Source organism: Lotus japonicus, chromosome 2 (genome assembly GCF_012489685.1).
Source record: "Lotus japonicus ecotype B-129 chromosome 2, LjGifu_v1.2".
NCBI lineage: Eukaryota > Viridiplantae > Streptophyta > Magnoliopsida > Fabales > Fabaceae > Lotus > Lotus japonicus.
Window position 1 is genome coordinate 93,200,399 of NC_080042.1, and position 20,240 is coordinate 93,220,638.

Consider the following 20,240-nt stretch of genomic DNA (forward strand, 5'->3'; position numbering starts at 1 on the left):
CACAAACTAAGTCAATATATGTCAAAGCCCAGGACTCCTCATCTACAAGCTGTGTATCATATCATTCATTACTTAAAAGGCAGTCCCGGTCAAGGTCTTCTGTTTTCTTCTTCTTCCAGCCTTCGTCTCACAGCTTTCTCTGATGCAGACTGGGGAGGCTGTTTGGACACAAGACGATCAACAACAGGCTATATGGTGTTCATTGGTGATTCTTTGATTTCTTGGAAATCAAAGAAGCAACCAACAGTTGCTCGTTCTTCTGCTGAGGCAGAATATCGAGCTTTGGCCACTGTGACTTCTGAATTGCTTTGGTTGAGACAACTATTAAATGTGTTTGAAGTTTCAGTTCCTTCAGTGATGCTCTTTTCTGACAATGTCTCAGCCATTGCCTTGGCCACCAATCCGACAGCTCATGAAAGATCAAAGCATGTTGACATCGATGTTCATTTTATCCGCGAGCATGTCACTTCTGGTTTTTTGGTCTTGAATCATGTTCCTTCTTCACAACAGTTAGCGGATTGTCTCACCAAGCCTATCACAGGATCCCGCTTCAAGGAACACATGGTCAAGTTGGGTGTTATAGACATATACCTCCCTACTTGAGGGGGAGTATTAGAACACGTGTCTCACGTGTTTCACACTCTAATTTAAGTTAGTTAGATGGTTAGAGTGTTAGTTAGTCAGTTAGTAGTGTTAAACTGATTCTGTTAGAGTAATCTTCTTTACATTAGTGTTTGTATATATACTTTATTCATTGAATGAAATAGATGAGAAATTCATTTCTTCCAATTCATCGATCTGTTAATAGGTGATTTGATTGATAGAAAAAAGAGAAATAGATAGAAATGAATGTGGAAAAGAAGTGGAGAGATGTGTATATATCATAACTCATCACAAAAATGATTTTAGGTATCCAAGCTGCTAATGGATAAACTAAAATTTCCATATTTAAATTTAATGAAAATTTGGAAAATATGAATTTGACATGTTAAGTTTAATATGAATCCAGATTGAGTTTAACGAAAATTAAAAACATATAAGAAGTATATAAGTTTTTAAAATTTATGCATCTAAAACCTCTTTATTGATGATTACTAATCTGATTAAATCAATCCAGTCCATAAACGATCATATATAGGTGGAGAAAATATAGTATTAGTGATTTAGTGTATATTTTAAGTTGATGCATGTCACCTCCTCATATGGATATATATTTTATATATAAACCAATTTCCAGTCGATGCATGACATAATGAATACGCTTGTTTGTGATTGAATTTTTTTATGATGGGGGGACAAAGAAGAGTATTATCGTTTTTGTTAATGATAAAAGCAACATAGTTTAGTAGGTGGGTGAATTTGCAAAAGTAGTCCCTAGCTAGCTCCTTGGTGCATGTAATCTTCTGAAACCGAGAGACGGTTGATTCTCTTCGATCTCTAGCTATAGCTAATTCAAAAAGCTGCAGGATTTTCGCTTTGGCGCTGCGTCCCACACCTTCCTCTGTTTCATAACAGTTACCCTATCGTAGGAATAGGATGGTCCTAAGTCCTAACCATAAAAATAAGTAAATTAATTAAGGCAAATTTTATATGGAAATATATTATATGAAATTGGACCACTCTATATATAGTTGGTAGCTAGCAAGGTTATATAGGCTGGTGGAGTCGCATGTAGTTACAAGTTTCAAACATGTTCAAAAATGTGGGTGCTGTTAATGAAGTATCAGACCTTGTACAGGCTCTTTACACGCACACAATCCCCTGCCATTTGTGGAGTACCTAATTGACCCTCCTCTCATGCATGCCCATCACTTCGTTTCCTTCTTGGTAATTTCAAAACAACTCTTCATTCATTTGTGTGTGTTGACAATGTTGTGTAACTTTTTTCTCATAGGACAGGATAATACATTACATGTACTGAGTCTGAGAGATACACAGAGAGAGAGAGACAGGAAGGGATTGAGTGGTTAAGGTACTGTCAATTGTAGTTATGAAGCTCTCACTAAAAGTATAACAATATATTATGTGTTTGAATAATACTTGGGTGCAGTGTGAATAAACTCATTTTAATTTATAAAAGAATTTCATTAACTTTTTAATTTTAAAATAAGTGTTCACATCTATTCACATAAAAAATCTCAATTCAAAGTGAAAGTCTGTGGGGACTAATAAAAGCCAACACGTGGATTTTTATTTTTTAATGAAAGACAAGAATACTGTATAAACGTGTGAGATGACAAGAAAAATAAAAAGTAAGAAAAGGTAAAAAAAAGTTAAAAAAAAAAGTTAATTTTGTTCTCTTTTTACAATTACACGTCTAACGTGAGGAAAGAATTATATGAGAATTAAAAGTGGATTATAATTATAAGAGTAAAATACACTCACCCCACTCAAGATTTGTGAGAATAACACTTAGCTCCATTCTTATCCAAAATATGCACTCCACCCCAATAATAATCTCACAATTACACTTAACTCAATTCTTCTCTAAATTCTACACTCCACCCCACCCCCTTTAACATCATCTAAAAGATGCTAACGGAATATTCTTTTAACTCAAAATTAATTAATTTAAATATAAATACATTACATTATCTTCCAAGTTCCAACTAAATAATAAATATACTTTAAAAAAAAAAAGTAGCACGAGATAATCATTGCTCATTCAAGTAAATAAATCATTGTTATTTGGAGGGCAGCACAGATGATTTACAATAAAGCATGTTCTGACCTTCTTGGTGTAATTCCAAATTCATAGAACTAGAACATTTCTTAAACGAGAACAACTTATGTTTTACTTCTTCCGGATCTGAGTTACGTAACTTCCAGCTAAGTTTGAAATCATCCTCTTCAAGGCAACAACATTTTCCATCACAAATTTAGCAAAACTTAACTCAATGTCAGAACCATCAAAACTCAAAAACTTTACCACTAAGTTTACTAAAAAAATTTGTCAATAAGTTTACTAAACTTTCAAAATATAATTGTGTTATGACGATGTGTGACTATCTTAGTTATTAGGTTGTATAGCACTTAAGCACATGACATTTTAAGTTCTAAAATATAAGTTGTTTAAGGTTATACACAGGTATTAAGAACTCATTATTTGATAAATATTTTGACTGAAATACTCCATATTTAAATTTGAGTTATATTAGAGAGAGAAATATTTTGACCATAATAAACATGAAGTTTAATTATTATTTTTTATTTGGAGGTATTTAAAATATTTTATAAATATTTAGAATATTTACAAAATTATAGTACAATTATTATTTGGTTAGAGGATAAAGTAATTTATTTATCATTTATATTTTAATTAATTAATTTGAGTTAAAGGAATATTCCGTTAGCATCTTTTGGATGGGGTTAAAGGGGTGGGGTGGAGTGAAGATTTCAGAGAAGAATTGAGCTAATTGTAATTATAAGATTATTATTGGGGTGAAGTGTATATTTTAGATAAAAATGGAGTTAAGTGTTATTCTCACAAACTTTGAGGGGGTGAGTGTATTTTACTCTAATTATAATTGAAGAAAAAGAAAAAAGCGTGATGCAGTAAACTGGATGGACAATAATATTGCATCGCATTGATTGAGTGCGTAGGTCCAAGAGCAGCATGATCAGAAGAAAAGTACAAAGCTGGGTGAGAAGAGAAGAGAAAAAGGTAAAGTGACGTCATTTTGGTTTGCAAATGGAACGGAGAGGAGGGAAATTTGGCAAGCGGCGGAGAAAGCTACACCCATTGGCATTGGACCACTTGCTTTTTAACAGACAAAATACACATTTATACCTCTCTCTCTTCCCCTCCCCCACTCTCATCATTCGCGCGTGCATGTCTTGATTTTACTAAGTGTTAATCGAATAAAATTACTCGCACATTTAAAAGATAAACAATGGTACAAACACTTTTATAAATAGAATGACTCACTTTTTAGTTTCTAATGGGTGTATATAGGGTGATATCCAACACTTATTTCCGGAAACAGGCAAGGATGCATTAAGATGGCCATGACGTCAAGCGTCCTCACAAAAATTTTGAAGTTAATGAAAAACATATGTATAAAAGTGTTAATCTTCATCCCAAATGTTTTATTTGTGTGCCCTCATTAAATTTTTATATTTTAACATTATATGATTATATATGTATATGTGTATATATTATCCCTACAACTATTTGTCTGAATCAGTCACTGGTTGAGAATTAAGCTGTTAAAAGTAAATATTAATGTACGTTTAGTAAATGGCTAATTATAGTTTGATGAAGGAGAAATCCTAGTCCTCTCCGGTGTGATGCATGTGCAGCAGTGTTTTAATTGGTCCCTAATAAATCATTTAAGTTATTTATGTATTTTTATTGATCCAAGCTTTTGATGGAGAGGAGTTTAGATTTAGAAGAAGGAAATGCGCGTGAAATGGGAGAAGCTAGCATATTTTGGATCGATGATGAATAAATAAAAAAGAAAGAAAGAAAGAAAAGATGCGGTCCCAACCCATGCAATACAATGCAGTGGCATACATAATAGAGAGATAGAGAGGGTGGAGAGAGTACTGCTTCATTACACTACACACCACAATTAATAACAATTAGATGGGTAACCATTGGACCACCTCATCTCAATATCTTCAGGACCTTGTTTTAGCAACATTTACAGGCCAAGCATCATATCTCTCTCTCCTCACTCACAACAGTTCGTTTCCAGATTACAGAGCAGATCTGGTTGCTGCTACTAGAATTTAATCATTTTATTTCGGGGGAGAGAACCAGGCTGGCCCACCAAACAGACTTCATCTGAAAAAAGTCCCCAAAACACTCCTACTTACGATCACTTCCTTCTCGGGATTCGTTAGTTTCCCTACAAAGATCCTCTTCATCGATCTACTACTATTTTCTATTTAATTTACTTTATCAAATCCCCATAACTCGTGAATATTGCTGCTTAGCAATAAACAAATTCATGAGCGTGCCAACATTTTTATATCAAATTTTTTCATAAAATTAAAGTGCTTGCTAGCTAGTAGCAACTCATGTGGCGGCTAGCTTGTAGTACATGTAGCAGGCAAACCAAGATCGATTCACTAGTACTTTCTGTTGCTGATCATGGTCCTTCATGTAGTAGAGAAGGTCTGTTTCTTCAATTTAATATTCCTTTCTGACAATGCTTTTTTTATATTCAATTATTTGCATTCAATTTAAAATAAATATTACTTTTTTAATATAGCCTTGTAGGTATTTTTTTATTGGAAGGTGAGAAATAATTGAGGAAATTTCTCCCTTGAATTTATTTTTTGGTGTGTGCAGGAAGTCTATTTTGGTTGTATTTATATTTATATATCTGTCTCTGCATTGACCCACTTCTCTGCTTGCTCTCTGCAGCTACATAGAGAGTGAAAGAAAGAGAAAGCCATTATATCAATGATGAACATGGCAATTGCATGAAGTAGTCATCATCATAACCCCTATCTGGTCTTCTATTTCTGTTCAAGTATTTCTCATCTTAATTTCTCTTCCTAGGTTGGTTGTCACACTTTTTGTGCTGGCTTATTAAAAGAACTTCAACTCTAAGAAAAGAGAAACAAGAACCTCCCACTTACCACCACCATCGTCGCCGCCACCAACCACCACCGTGAGTATCAGTTTTCATATATGTCTCGACAACTCTGTGAAGAAAAAGCAAGGGACATGGTGTCATCTACTGGATTCTGTTACTCAGATCATGTTCAACCAGGTAACCAAACGATGCAAAACCATCTGGCGAACCAGATCCATGGCTTTGTTTCTGATCCGGAGATGTACAACCTCACCACCGGCATGGAAATGATAGGGTTTCACAAGAATCTTCTTCATCAGCAGCAGCAACAACAGAGTGATCATCAGAACAATAATAGCGCTGTATGGAAAAGTTTCTTCGCCAAACCCGGTACTCCTCCTTCTTCTTCCAAGAACATGAACGAGTCCTGCAGTAATTTCTATGAACACCATGGATACAGTACTAACAACAAAGCACCAGATTTCACATCAGGGGTTTCTGAAACAAGCACTACTAGTGAGAATCTAATCATGGGAGCTCATGATTCATGGCAAGATGAGAATCATCGATTGATGGTGGATGATTCTTCTTTGAGGTCTGTTTTCCCTTACCATGAAGGAAACAACAACAAAAGGCCTAGTCAAGGACTTTCACTCTCTCTCAACTCAACCAACCCTTCCAGAATCGGTTTGCAATCTTTTGAGCTGAGACAGACAAGCCAAAGTACAGCTGGTTTCACTTCCCCAAGTTCTGATTCTTCCAGGGAGGGGTATTTTGCAAAATCAACAATTTCTCAGCAACAACAGATGCTATTGCAAGAAGATCAGTATTTGAGTTCCAAAGCTGCAAATATTTACCATGGACATTTCTTGCTCAAGAACTCAAGGTACTTGGAACCAGCACAAGAGATTCTGAACGAGTTTTGCAGTCTAGACATAAAGCAAAACCATGTGTTAAACCAAAAGTCTCAAAAGAACAAGGAGTGGGAAGAGGACAATGGTGGTGGATCCTCAAAGAAGCCCTCTCTTACCTCTCTAGAGTTTTCTGAACTGCAAAAGAGAAAGACCAAGCTGCTTGCTATGCTTGAAGAGGTATATACATGGTTTTTTTAACATCTTATGTAGTTTGCAAGTAAATAGCTTTATCCAAAATATGGAAAAGGTGTGTGAATAAGTAAATAAAACCATATATAGATAGATGTCTTTAATTCACTCCAAGTGAATTAGTATAGTATCTATTAACTTTTGGTTGGTGTGGTTCATGGGATTGGATTGTGATTAATTCTTGAACTAATTGAGCATCCACTATGGGCCCTTTCATTAATAACCGCTTCTTGACAATTGATGCTTTTGTTTTCTTGGCAAGGTACATCATGCTTTCATTTTGTTTTCCATGGTGGGCTGTAACTTTCAAAGTGAACAGGATCCATGTGTTAATTAATTAACTTTGTTTGTTGTTTGCATTTCCTAAGGTTGATAGAAGATACAGGCACTACCGCAACCAGATGAAGGCGGTGGTTTCCTCATTTGAAGCCGTGGTCGGCAACGGGGCAGCTACGGTGTACTCAGCCTTAGCATTGAAGGCCATGTCAAGGCACTTCAGGTGTTTGAAGGATGGGATATTGAGTCAGTTATTGGTCACGAGGAAAACATTGGGAGAGAAAGATCCTGTTGCACCGGGTACAACAAGAGGTGAAACGCCAAGGCTCAAAGTCATTGACCAAGCACTGAGACAGCAAAGGGCGTTTCAGCAAATGAACATGATGGAAACTCATCCATGGAGACCACAACGGGGCCTTCCAGAACGTTCCGTTTCAGTTCTTCGCGCTTGGCTCTTTGAGCATTTTCTTCACCCGTACGTGAAAATCTCTCTCTTAAAATTACTTCACCCTTTTTATTATTCTTCTGTTATTGCTATCTAGCTAGATATGTATGCATGTATGTGGAAGTCCTAATATAAGTAACCTACAAAGTAGATTTCGTGAAAGAATCAATGTTACTCTCCAAAATAAAGAAAAAGAGAACAACTAACTGCAAGTTGTTGGTGGCGTAATTAGTTGTTTCTATTGTGTGGAATCTCAACCATATTTATGCTTTGCAAAAAATTGAAATGGTACATTTTGGTTGTTTCTTTCCATCACTATTCAGATTCCATATTTACCACTCCTGTTTTGTCATATTATTTTCTCATTCATTAATTACATTTTTAATTAATATTGTGTTTAATTACTTTGCTCCTCTCTCCATTTTAGGAGCTAATTAATACTAATTTGAAGGCTAGATTCTTGATTAGTTTATTGATCATTTTATGTTTTTATTGATCATTTTATGTGAACTCTTGCAGGTACCCAAGCGATGTTGATAAACATATTTTAGCCCGCCAAACTGGTCTCTCCAGAAGTCAGGCACGTCCCTATTTTGATTAATTTCACATAAAATTTTATATTCGTTGAATAAATTAAGCACTCATTAGGTACATAATTTAGTCACACACATTGAATACTATTAAAATTCAAAGCATATCATTTTAGGATCTACTCTTATATTCTAATAACATTATTATATGTTTCAATTTCACGTGAAAATTGAGAACCACGTTTGTATGTTTGAAATTAAGCAGGTTTCAAATTGGTTTATCAATGCAAGGGTGAGGCTTTGGAAGCCAATGGTGGAAGAAATGTACTTGGAGGAGGTGAAGGAGCGAGAAAACAACATGGCTTCCTCGGAGGGTGCTAATACCGACCCTGAAGATGTTCATCACAACCCGCCTCATTCATCGGAGGATCAAAAACCAACGCCGGAACACCTCGTTGGAATTGACTCCGAGTGCGCCTCCTCCATCATCAACAACAATAACCAAGAACACAAAAATGAATTACCAGATAAGCACATGATTCATCAGCAAGAACAATGCTTTGGCTCGGTGGAGCTTGACTTTTCATCTTACACTCCGCACCATTCATCAGGCATGGTTTCTTACAATGATGAGAACGGGAGCCAGCAGAGTAATTTCAACGGTGGTGGTCGCAGTGGTGGTGTGTCTTTGACACTAGGGTTGCAACAACATGGAGGAAGTGGAGTGAGTTTGGCGTTTCCGCCACCAACTCATCAAAGCTCGCTGTTCTACTCAAGGGACCAAATTGAAGATTGTCAACCGGTTCAGTACTCTCTCTTGGATGGTGAAGGACAAAATTTACCATACAGGAATTTGATGGGGGCACAACTACTCCATGATTTGGCAGGATAGAAAGCTAGCTAGGAAAGATCATGATCTTCTTAATTAAGATGGGTAAGTAAATGCATTTTGGAAATCATTTAGAAGTAAATTTAAAATTAAAATCAATTCGTAGGAGAAGTCTCTTCTATGAGTAGTATCTGCTGGCTAGATGCCATAATTGATTATGAAAAATTAGATAATGATCCAAATATGCTACAATTCAGTATGATTGGTTACATTTACCAAGGTAGGTAGGAAATTAAATATATACGAACAATATAATGTTTCCATACATAAAAGCTACACTTGGGTTCTAAAAGGTATAGTTTAAACATGTGTATTCATGTCATGCCTATATTTTGGGATTGGAATTATCAGGTAATTGATTGATGCAAGATTGATATTATGCAGATTTTGCTAATTTGTCTAATAATCTACCATTCATGACATATAGATTATTTTGGTAGGGGCTTACATGACTGAGCTAATTAGAGCCAAGTGACAAATAAAATTCCTTTGTTAATTAGGGTTGAATATATTAATTAATTTGTAGTTTGTTGTGGAAAGAAAAGAATATTGCAAAAGGACAATAATATATATTTGGCTGTACAGTTTTTGTCGGATGCAAAGAAGAACAAAAATTACAATAAATATCAAAGAAAATTAGGTTTGGTTGTGGTCCCTAATTCACCCTCATAAAGACAACATCTCCTGCCGATAAGAATTGGCTGCTTTATGATTTGCTAACTTTTGTTATTGGTTTATCTGTGTGCCCCTTCCTTTTCGCCAAGGCAAGAGATACCTTTTAATAAGGTTAGTATTAGAGGTGCTAGGCCCCATTTAATTACCCATAAAAAATAAAAAATAAGAAAATAACACATCCGAAAACCTATGACTTCATATATGCTCTTGATGGAATGCAACTTGTATGCTAAAAGATGATGAACATAATCGCACCGCGCGATCTCATTCTTCTCTCTCAATTTTTTCAATTCTATCTCGATCTCTTTCTTCCTCTTTTGATCTCTTTTGTGTGCCTATCTCTTCCAATTTTTCTAGGGTTTTGAGATTGTGGAAGTTGATTTAATTTAGTGGTTGTGGCCGATGATTTTGGAGTGTGAAGGAGGACAAGATCTATGATTTGAGAATGCTTTAATTTTTATCTTGTATAATAATTTTGGGTTTATGAAGGAGGGAGGGCTTGAGAGCGAGGGGGCAATTGCCCCACGTAATTCTCATAAATTATTTGCGCAAATAATATACTACTAATGTATTACATTTCTGTTTGCATAAAAAAATCAATGTAAACAATAGCCCCCTCCTGCCCCCACAGTGACTCGCACACACACACATATATATATATAATCTAAAGGCTGTAAATCATTCTCATCTTTCAAACATAAGAGAGGCACAAGAGAGGCTTTCTCATATGTCTTATTTCCTAAATTGACTTATAACTAGTTTACCCGTGCAACGCACGGAGAATATGACTATTGTATTTATTACATCAATTAATCCTTTGATTATTAAAAATATAATAAAGAACAAATGAAATAGAATAGTCTGAAATGATGAGCAAAGTTGACAAAAACTCTTATATTGAAACCTTTGTTGCAAAGATTGAAATTCGTGTACCGTATGATAGCTCAAGTGGTAGGAGCTGTTGGCATATGGGTTGGGTAGGGTTCGGGGATCGATTCCTAACGGGTGCAATTTATCTTTCCGATGTATCAAAAAAATAGATTGAAATTCGTACAATTCAATAACTAATAAAAAGATTGCTTAACCAAATCTCAAATTATGCAAAACATATCAGGGGATGGTTTAATGATGGCTAAAAAACAATAGCTGATTTAATCTACAGTGAAAAAAGAGAAAAGATTATTTATGAACGTGATTATATGAGTTCATTTTCACACAGTAAAATAAACTAAGTATGATCTAGATCAACAGAAAATGGTTTCACGTTCTTCATGAACATGAAGTCATTAGCACAAAGCACATATATAAGAAACTAACAAAGATAACCATTTAATAGAATAACTCCACAACACAAATGAAATACCACAGACCACGTGAAATCTTACATAATTTTTATGTATATTTACTCCTAAAATCATTAGAAAAACTATGAACAATTTACTTAAATCATATATGAAATGTTATTTTCTTATTATCTTTGATATTAAAGCATTTCCATGCTACAATGTTCTTTCTCGTAGGAGGTTTTTGCCTTGTAATTTGAACAAAATAAAAGAAAAATAGACTATATTGTTATGTAGAACATTTTTAATATGAAGTTACATTGTAAAACAGTGACATCTTATTAAAATTTATTTTTCTGTTAATTTCACATGAATTTTCATGTAAAATGTTCCTCTTGCGGGAACTCTTAACCCTATAGTTTAACTTAAAAAAAAACACTATATGTGTATTAATATTTTCTAATCTCCGCACAATACATTTTAATCATCAAATTATCATGTCTTTATATTAATTTTCTTTTAAAATTTCAAAAAGTTATGAAAAAAAGTAATGAATATTGATCTTTTATTTACAACTCATAGGAATTAGATTTTCGACCTATGAGTTCAAACAATCACTTTTTATCTGTGCGTTGCACGAAGAACTTTCTCTTTTGCTTAAGACATGTTAAATACCATACTTTAGCAATAATTTCAAATACTAAAGGAAATACTTAATGAGAGATAGATAATAACTTTCTCTTGTGCTTAAGACATGTTCAATACCAAACTTTAGCAATAATTTCAAATACTAAAGGAAATACTTAATGAGAGATATATAATGCAACATAATGCGTCCCTCTAATTTGATTTCCCTTTATTTATAGTTCATCTCATCCTAGTACTAAGTAACTACTATAATAACATCTAACTAACCTAACAGTCCCTGATTAATTTCCGCTTCTCTTATAGAACCCTTGCTTGTGCTACTAACATGCTCTCTAACATACTTCTCAATCCTCAGTTCCCATTTGCTACTATCTGCCAATTTCCTGGAATCACATAAAAAACACATTTTGATGATTTAGTTCAATTGGCTATCATAATTTGTCCGCAACAAAAGGGAAATTATTATGAAGGGAAAAAAATTGAAACTCAACTCAGATAGCGGATCAAAAAAGAGATCCTTGAATGGGTTCCTCTAGTATAAAAAATTGGTAAGCAAGTCTGTCAAAGTAGCACTCATCTATTACTCTAATTCAGAACATGAGCTTAAGCACAATTTTGGAAAAGTATAAAGCAAGGGCTAAATTTATATCAATAAAAAATGTACAGAGATATATTCATCTTTATCAAAGTTTCATGCATAAAACCAAACATAATTATTATGTCTATAAATTGAAGGTGAAACTTGCTTTTCTTCCCCTTCACTATTAAACTTGTTTTGGCTAGTCTCTGTTCAAATTTCAGTATTGAGTGGAAAACTCCAAGGAATGCTATGGTAACTATCAAATAGGAAAATCAGCTTGACTTATGAACATTGCAGTTGACATGCTTACTTAACTGGCATGAGTTTAGAGAAAACACCTCACCAAATGCATTACATTCTTACTTTTCTAGCAACAAAGCTCTAAAGAAAGGATGTCCATAACAGACTGTATGTCAAACACTACCCAGAAAAATTAAATGATGCTCGAACTCAAAATTGGTATATCAAATACTCGATGCTCAAACTCAGTCACTGCTTCAACTGGTAAAAATTATATATCACACTTTAAAAACAATAAGGGGCAGCAACACTGCAAAGAAGTAAAGCTATCTTTATCCAAGAGACTTACACAAAACCATGGAAAAAGAAATTTCAGGGCAGGTCACATGTCAGAGAAGGGCATAACTATTCTTATAAGCTGATATATTAGTTAATGTGATGATTCAGGTGGTATATTGCATTCTTCAAATACTTGCTCAAACAAAGGGGAGGATAGATCAGATCCATCAAACCAAAGTTGAATAAAAACATGAGTGATAAATGAACTTGAACTATATGGATATAGGTGATTGGTACTCACTTCAAGAACTCGTGAAGGGAGACCACCAAACAAAAAAAAAAAGCGATTTGATATATGTGCTTGAGTGGTAGACAATCTCCAACATCAGTAAAACTGAAATACCGAACAAAAAGAGTTAGAATATCTTTAAGACTTGCAATGACAAAGGACACAACAAAATTTTCTCAATTAAAACTTATTCATGATAGTCTTCATCAAGGAAGCATGAATTGTGTGTCTTTGAAAAACTTATTTCTTATTTCATTTTTTTCAAATTTCATTAATAAAATTCAAAAGATCAAACTGAATAAATAATTTTCATTATCCTTCCTATTTTCTTTAATAAATTCTAATGGTAGCAACCTCCCTTATCTGCACAGGTACAGGTACTTCCTAAAAACTTTGGCAACTCACTTCATTAAGTTTACCAAGAAAAAACATTAGGCCTTTGAAGGATAATGCAAATTGGAAGTGATGCTTTAAAAGTAAAATACATTGGACAACAGATAAGCAAAAAAAAAATTCTAAAACATACAGACAAATAGAAACATATAAGAAATAAGTCTATTGAGTACCTGGCTTCAATTATTTCAAGTCGTTTTCTTTGGTACTTGTTTCCAAGAACCTAAGTAATGTTCCCAAAGAGAAAGAAGCAAACTGCAATGTATGTTGATATTCATAGAGCAGAATCAAAAGACCAATAAGTGTAATATACTGCAACGAAATAAAATTCTGCAAAAGCCGGAAGATGAACATGAGATTTCGCCACAAATCAAAATCCAGGCAATAAAATCTAATATTTAGAAAACTGAAAACCAAACATCAATCAAGCCATGAATATCTGACGAAGATCGCAATTTGGAGTAGGGAAGAATCCAAGGAACGATGTCGGGTTCAGAAACATGACGCAAGAGACACAAATCTGTGTGAACCGGAAAGGATACGGTGGTGAGAGATTTAAACAAAAACCTTCTTTGATTGACCATTGTTGTAATTGCATCTCATGCTTTTCTTTCATATGGATATTCCTACAAAAGATTGATATATTCAGACAAATTTAAAATGCAAAAATTAAAAAACAAACATTTTGAGTGTAGAGGATTACCTTAAGAGGGCTTCCTGTAATCATCTGACAAAATTTGCTGAACCTACAATCATTCAAGAAACAAATATTTGTAACAAAGAAACAAATAGAAGCCAGCGGAAGCCAGCTGGAATCCACTGAGCCGTCGTAATCTCTCCGACCTTTGTCTTCCCCTACTTGCATCCATTATCTCATGCGGAACCTTCCCTTCATCACGGTCACTCAAATCGATAACGGGCACCTTCAATTTCATCCCACGAACCGGAATCCCAAAATCATAAATGATATCTTTTAATTAGTTGAACAACAAAATCAATTCTGGAAGAACAAAAACCCTAAAAGCTAGGAGCGGAGGAGGAGGTTGGAGGAATCAAGGGTTTAGGGTGAAGGAGAAAAGGGGCGGTTGAGGATGGGTGAGAAGAATGAGAGAGTTGATTCAGACTTAAATAAATAATAAGATAAATTAAGATAAAATCAAGAAATAAACAACCTAAATCATAATCAAATCTAAATTTTAAAAAGGTAATAAATAAAGATTGATAAAAACTACAAAAATCTATCAAATCACAATAAAAACTCATAAAATCCTGAATTAATTAAAAATTCGAAAATTTAATAAAAATACTATAAAAATTAATTAATACTCTAAAAATAAATAATAATATAAATTAAGATAAAATCATGAAATAAACAACATAAATCCTAATTCATGAAATAAACAACCTAAATCCTAATCAAATAAAAAATTTAAAAAGGCACTAAATAAATATTGATAAAAACATAAATAAAAAATAAATTAAGATAAAATCAAGAAATAAAAAACCTAAATCCTAATCAAATCTAAAATTTAAAAATGTATTTTTTTTTATTAAGGAGAAATAAGGTAAGGAAAAATCAGGGCACATGTGGCAAGTGGGGTCAAGGAGAAAGAGCTTACATGTAAAATATTATGTGAGAATTAATCTGGGAGCGACACGTCACTAACTTGGCCTGTGAGAGCAACACGTCATGCTAGAAGTTTTTCTTTTCTAATATATATAGATAGATTTGTACATTGGCATGCACACAAGATGCTAATCTCAACAATAATGAAGAACATAACATTAGCCCAATATAACTGATATAATTAGACACAAAGCAAAAAAATAAAAGAAAAAGAGAAAATGAATGATAGAAACCGCATCTGCCCTCCACCATTAAAATCTCAAGAAAATAATTATCCTGATAGAAAAAATTATTGAATATCAATACTTCTACCCAATCGATCATATCTCACTATTTTTTATTTTAAATATTTTTAAATTACAATTTAATTATGAGTTATGACATAACAAAATAAACTTTTGATAGTAATATATTTTATATATTTTATTTATATATGTTACAAATATATGATACTCTATACGTACGTATATATATGAGTAGGAGGCAAGACACAAATGTACGTAGTTGACTTCCGTAAAGTTAACATAATAACACGTAGACATACACGTTACTCGGTGAAACAGATTAGTACATATAATTAGGGAAAGGATGTACGTACGTACGTAGCTTACAAGGTAGCTAAGAGCATCTCCAATGCATGGTTGGTTGCTAGTTGGGTTGCTTAAATACTATTTCGGTGGGTCCAGACTGCCACATAGGATTTAAGCAACTCATAAGCAACCCATGCAGAATTCGCTCCAGTGACAGTTGCTTATTTTACTTTTAATTGGGCTCCACTATACCTCATATATTTATATTTTATATTTCTACCTAAGCATGATTTAAATTTAAATATTAATGAAAAAAATCAGATAGAATCAATAATAAAAATGATTGGTGATTGATCTTGTAAAAAAAACTTATATATGGGCAAAGTTAAAAAAACTTATATATGGGCAATATGGCCAAACGGCCCAAAATGTGTCAAAACGACACAACCCCAATTTCTTTTCCCCACCCTATCCTCTCTTTTTTATTCATTCTCCCAAATCAATTTCCTATCCCTAGCAGAACTCACCGACCATCCAAGCATCTCTTTCTCTCTTCAACCTCACACCCTCGTCTCTTTTCACCACCATTCACGTCCCTAGTTTGTCTCACGTCCCTCATCTCTCTCTGAGATTCAAATCAACGCTTCCAGCAACAGATCAAAGCTTCCCACACCCATATCGGAGGTTCAATCTCGAGATTGTGGGTTTAAAGAACAGATCGGAGACATGCAATAGGTCATCGCCGTTGCCGGAGTCGATGTTACACCATCGCCGTCAATGCTCATATCCACATCTCCGTCCTTGCTGTTCCCCCTTCTCTATTGTAATAAATTTCTAATTTTTTTGGTTTTTTTTTCCTGTTTGGGGCTTTCAACAATTTGTATTTTAATTTTATTAATTTTGTGCTCATCTCCCTTCTCGTCCGTAGTAAATTCTGATTTTTTTGATTTTTTTTGACTTCTGTTTGTGAATTTTCCGGATTTTCTCTATTTCTTACTTCTGCATCTTCACTGATATTTCTTTCCCTCTTGTTTTAACTGCAATTCATTCTGTTGCTGAATGAGTGAGAAAATAATTTTTTAAATCAGGCTGCAAGCTAAGGAGCGTTGCTTATTTAAGCAACGTTGCTTAGCTTTGAGCTATAAGCAACGCCACCTCAGCAAGCTCCAATGGAGCAGAAAAATAAGAAACGTTCCTTAACTTAAGCAACCCTGCTAAGCAACTCTCGTTGGAGTTGCTCCAATGATTGCTTAAGTTAAGGAACGTTTCTTATTTTTCTGCTCCATTGGAGCTTGCTGAGGTGGCGTTGCTTATAGCTCAAAGCTAAGCAACGTTGCTTAAATAAGCAACGCTCGTTAACTTGCTGTTGGGTTAAAAAATCATTTTCTCTCTTTCAACCGGCAACAGAATTATCGTTAAAAGAAGAGGGAAGCGAAGATGAGTGAAGAGGCAGAAGCAACAAACATTAAAAACCCAGAAAAGTCTCAAACAGAGGTAAAAATTTTGGAATTTATTACAGAATAGAAAGTCTCAAACAGAACAAAAAATTACAAAAATTTGTTGAAAGTTCCAAATAGAACAAAAATTAAAAAATTACAGAAATTCTGAAAGAGGAGGGACCTTCGATCCTTCGATCTACCCGTTTGCATGTCCACTGAGCAAGAGGAGGGACCTTCGATCTACCTGCAGCCCGCTTGCATGTTCGCTGAGCGAGAGGAGGGACATTCGATCCTTCAATCTACCCGTTTTCAGAGAAGAGGAAGAGGAGGGAGGCTTCGATCTGGCGGCTTGGGTGAAGGAAAACATCGAGGGAGGCTTCGATCCGTTTTCAGAGGGGAGGGAGAGGCTTCGAACTGAGGAAGAGGAGGGAGGCTTCGAACTGAGGGAGAGACTTCGGTTGGAATGAAAGGAAGAAGGAGATGAACACAAATTGTCGTTTTCTCTCTCGGTTGCAGAAACACCCGTTTCAATGTTCCTTGTTTTGAAAGTAGTTTCTACGGTTCTAGACACTTCTCTAATTTAGGTTTTACTTTCTGATTCTATTAACACAAAAGCAAGGTGGGCCAAGTATTATAATATTAAACTAAACCAATGCTGATTATGACCCAAAAAAAAATGTTGATTTAAGTTGTGGGCTAGTTCCGTTAAAAAAAATGGTGGGATAGTTTTTAAATATTTGGGCCTTAAAAAGAAAAAAAATAATATTTAATTAATAAATTAGTTAATAAGAAGATTAATTAATTAATTACATTAAATTAATATTTAAATTTTAATGTGTAATTAAAAACTATAAATATATAGAGTATAGTGGGACTCAACTAAAAGTAAAATAAACAACCGTGATTGGAGCGAATTTTACCTGGGTTGCTTATGAGTTACTTAAATTCTATGTGGCAGTCTGGGTCCACCAAAATAGTGTTTAACAACCCAACTAGCAACTCTCCATTGGAGATGCTCTAACTAGCTAGAAAATGAAGTACAAGTAGTGATTGCAGACCAGTGCAATAAAACAAGATTAGAATTTTCATAGCTGGCAATGATATGAGTATGGCCATTGCCCATTGGTATTGACCTCAACTCAGTTATTGGGGGACCAAAGAAGAACAAGAAGAATTATTATTGTATATGTGATTATTTGTGTAAATACTGCTGCCTGTCAGTGCTATAAGTTGCAGCTATTTTCTGTGACTATCTATAACGAATTATGAGCACGGCCCTAAAGAATATTTTTATTCAAAAAAAAAAAAACAGTTTAGCTATTGGATCGTCTCCTTCTTATGTGTGTTGGGATATTATTAATGGTTTGGAGTTTTGTTTTGTTTTTTTCATTTTTATTATTCAGATCTCCTTCTTATGTGTTGGGATATTTTCATTTTTCTTCTTCTTTCTATTTCATTAAAAATAGTACTTTCTTATTTATCCTTTCTTTCTTGTTTACCAACACGATATATGATAAGACATATAGGGCCCTGCCTTCTTCCACCTTCCTAATTAACTACCTTGTCTCTCCAAATAATCTTCCCATAGAACAATATCCGCATATTGAGTGTGATCTTTTAATTCCTTGTCCTATTTATTTGTGTGTCTGTTCTCTGTACATAGATATCTAAAGGCTTTATTTTTCCAGCTAAGTATCATGTCTGGTACTCAACATCTGGTACAAAAGTTAAATTTCAAAAAATCTAATAACCATGGATGTGTTTTGGGAGAGAACAACAGGCAAGTACTTTATTAATTGAAATTCATGTGATTTTTTCTAAATGAATCCCGCTTCAAAAATATTAATGGAACCTACATAAATTTCAACCAACAAAATGATATGGCGTTAAAAATAAAAAGTTTGAGTGAATGTTGCTAACACTCCCCTATAGATGGTAGAAAAGAAAGAAGTCAAAGAACGCTAAGACCAAGCAAGTTATAGGTGAACAACGCGATGAAGATAGGAAGGCCAAATGGTCACTGCATTAAGGGTTACGTCGGGGCAGAGAAAGGAAGGGAGAGGGGGTTCTTGCCGATTTCTCAATAGCAATAAAGGAGGTGGTTACAAGAGTCTTTGACTCATTGACTGGGGTTTGATGAGGTTTGGGTAGGATATGGTTGTAAGGAGGCTTTAATTTGTACGACGGTGCTCGCTAGATTGATGCTTAACAAGAGTACTCCATGGTTTGGGTTTGGGATTAGGAATTGAGGAGCCTAGGACGGTGAAGTTGTTGTGTCGAGGATTGTCAGAGGTGGAGGATGGGCCTGAAGATGTGGACAAAGGTGGTGGAGGAGTGACCTTGTAAAATGATATGTTTGAAATTTACAAAACTTATGAATATATGTGAAAATCCTAAACTTCCATATAAACTGTTTGTTGGTTAGAAATCACCAAAAGAGTGAATGTGTTAAAAAATTCAAACTTTTATTATCTACCCATGGAAGAAAAAAAATAGAATGGTACTATACTATGTACTATGTTCTTTATAATATGTTGTAACTTGTCCTTTAAATTTTTTCTGTCTTGAATCTTTTGAAAGTAGGGGTAAAAAGATTGATAGATGTTTGAGACTATTTTTTTACTCTGTTTTTTGGTCAAATTTTCATTTTTTTCTTATTTCCAACAGAGTAATTTGTTTTGTAAGCCCACATTTTCAATGGGCCAAAAAATCCCATTTTTAAATGGCAACTTCCAACCTGCAAATTGGCTGCTATTCTTGACCAAAAAAAAACGGGATATGGATCCTCTGCTGGTACTCTCTCTCTCGCAGCTCTGCAGCAAACATTCTCAACCACACGATGCATTTAACAGTTGCAAATAGATTAAATGTTCTTATTATTAATTACTGCAGCGGAAAAAATAAGAGTTTAATGCATATGCACTGACAGTGTAAAATAGTTTTACACAGTCATCCAATCAAAGCATGCCACATAGGAGAGATAATTACATTTGACTTTAATTTTAATTAAAAGAATAAGATATTTTCTGATTTGGCGGAATTCAATTGGATGTCTGTGTAAAACTATTTTACAATGTCAGTGCATATTCATTAAACTCAAAAAATAAAACTAAATGTTTGTGCAATGCGCTTTTTATTTTCCTTAATATTGTGTTCTCATAATAATACGTAGTAATAAATTATTTCTCATATTTTTATTTGTATTATCTATTTTTCATTAAAATTGGTATATATACATATATATATATATATTGTGTTAAATTATTTTCAGTGGGTAGGAGAACCACTATAAACAACAAAACTCTCGCTATTAAGTTGTACTCACAGAGACTTAAATCTCAAACTCTCGCTACAAAATACATGACGCAGAGTCTCAAACCTGAGATCTATGTTTAAGCTAGACCAATCTCATGCCGATTAATATAAAGTTGCATTTTTATATTTTTAACGTTTTTTAAAGTTACATTTTAAACGTTACCTACAGAT

The 20,240-nt window shown here is 34.1% G+C and overlaps 1 protein-coding gene and 1 long non-coding RNA gene across 4 annotated transcripts; one reads left to right on the plus strand and one right to left on the minus strand.

Annotated features, from left to right (window-relative positions):
* Window positions 1-4,565: 4,565 nt before the first annotated feature.
* Window positions 4,566-9,154, plus strand: LOC130741191 (homeobox protein BEL1 homolog). Of its 2 annotated transcripts, XM_057594010.1 has the most exons (5): window positions 4,566-5,122; window positions 5,375-6,619; window positions 7,000-7,382; window positions 7,872-7,932; window positions 8,148-9,154. In XM_057594010.1, exons 2-5 carry the CDS (start codon window positions 5,645-5,647, stop codon window positions 8,772-8,774), a joined length of 2,046 nt encoding a protein of 681 aa, XP_057449993.1. In that variant the 5' UTR covers window positions 4,566-5,122; window positions 5,375-5,644; the 3' UTR covers window positions 8,775-9,154. The 2 variants fall into 2 exon arrangements, with proteins under 2 accessions (XP_057449993.1, XP_057449994.1); XM_057594011.1 differs by lacking the exon at window positions 4,566-5,122 and having other exon boundaries at window positions 5,232-6,619.
* Window positions 9,155-11,458: 2,304 nt separating this feature from the next.
* Window positions 11,459-14,338, minus strand: LOC130741193 (uncharacterized). Of its 2 annotated transcripts, none has more exons than XR_009020340.1 (5): window positions 13,862-14,338; window positions 13,726-13,784; window positions 13,332-13,488; window positions 12,778-12,870; window positions 11,459-11,760 (listed from the first exon to the last, which is right to left on the minus strand). It is a non-coding gene; the product is annotated as an uncharacterized LOC130741193 (long non-coding RNA). The 2 variants fall into 2 exon arrangements; XR_009020341.1 differs by having other exon boundaries at window positions 11,485-11,760; window positions 13,332-13,413; window positions 13,862-14,335.
* Between the last annotated feature and the right edge of the window lie 5,902 nt (window positions 14,339-20,240).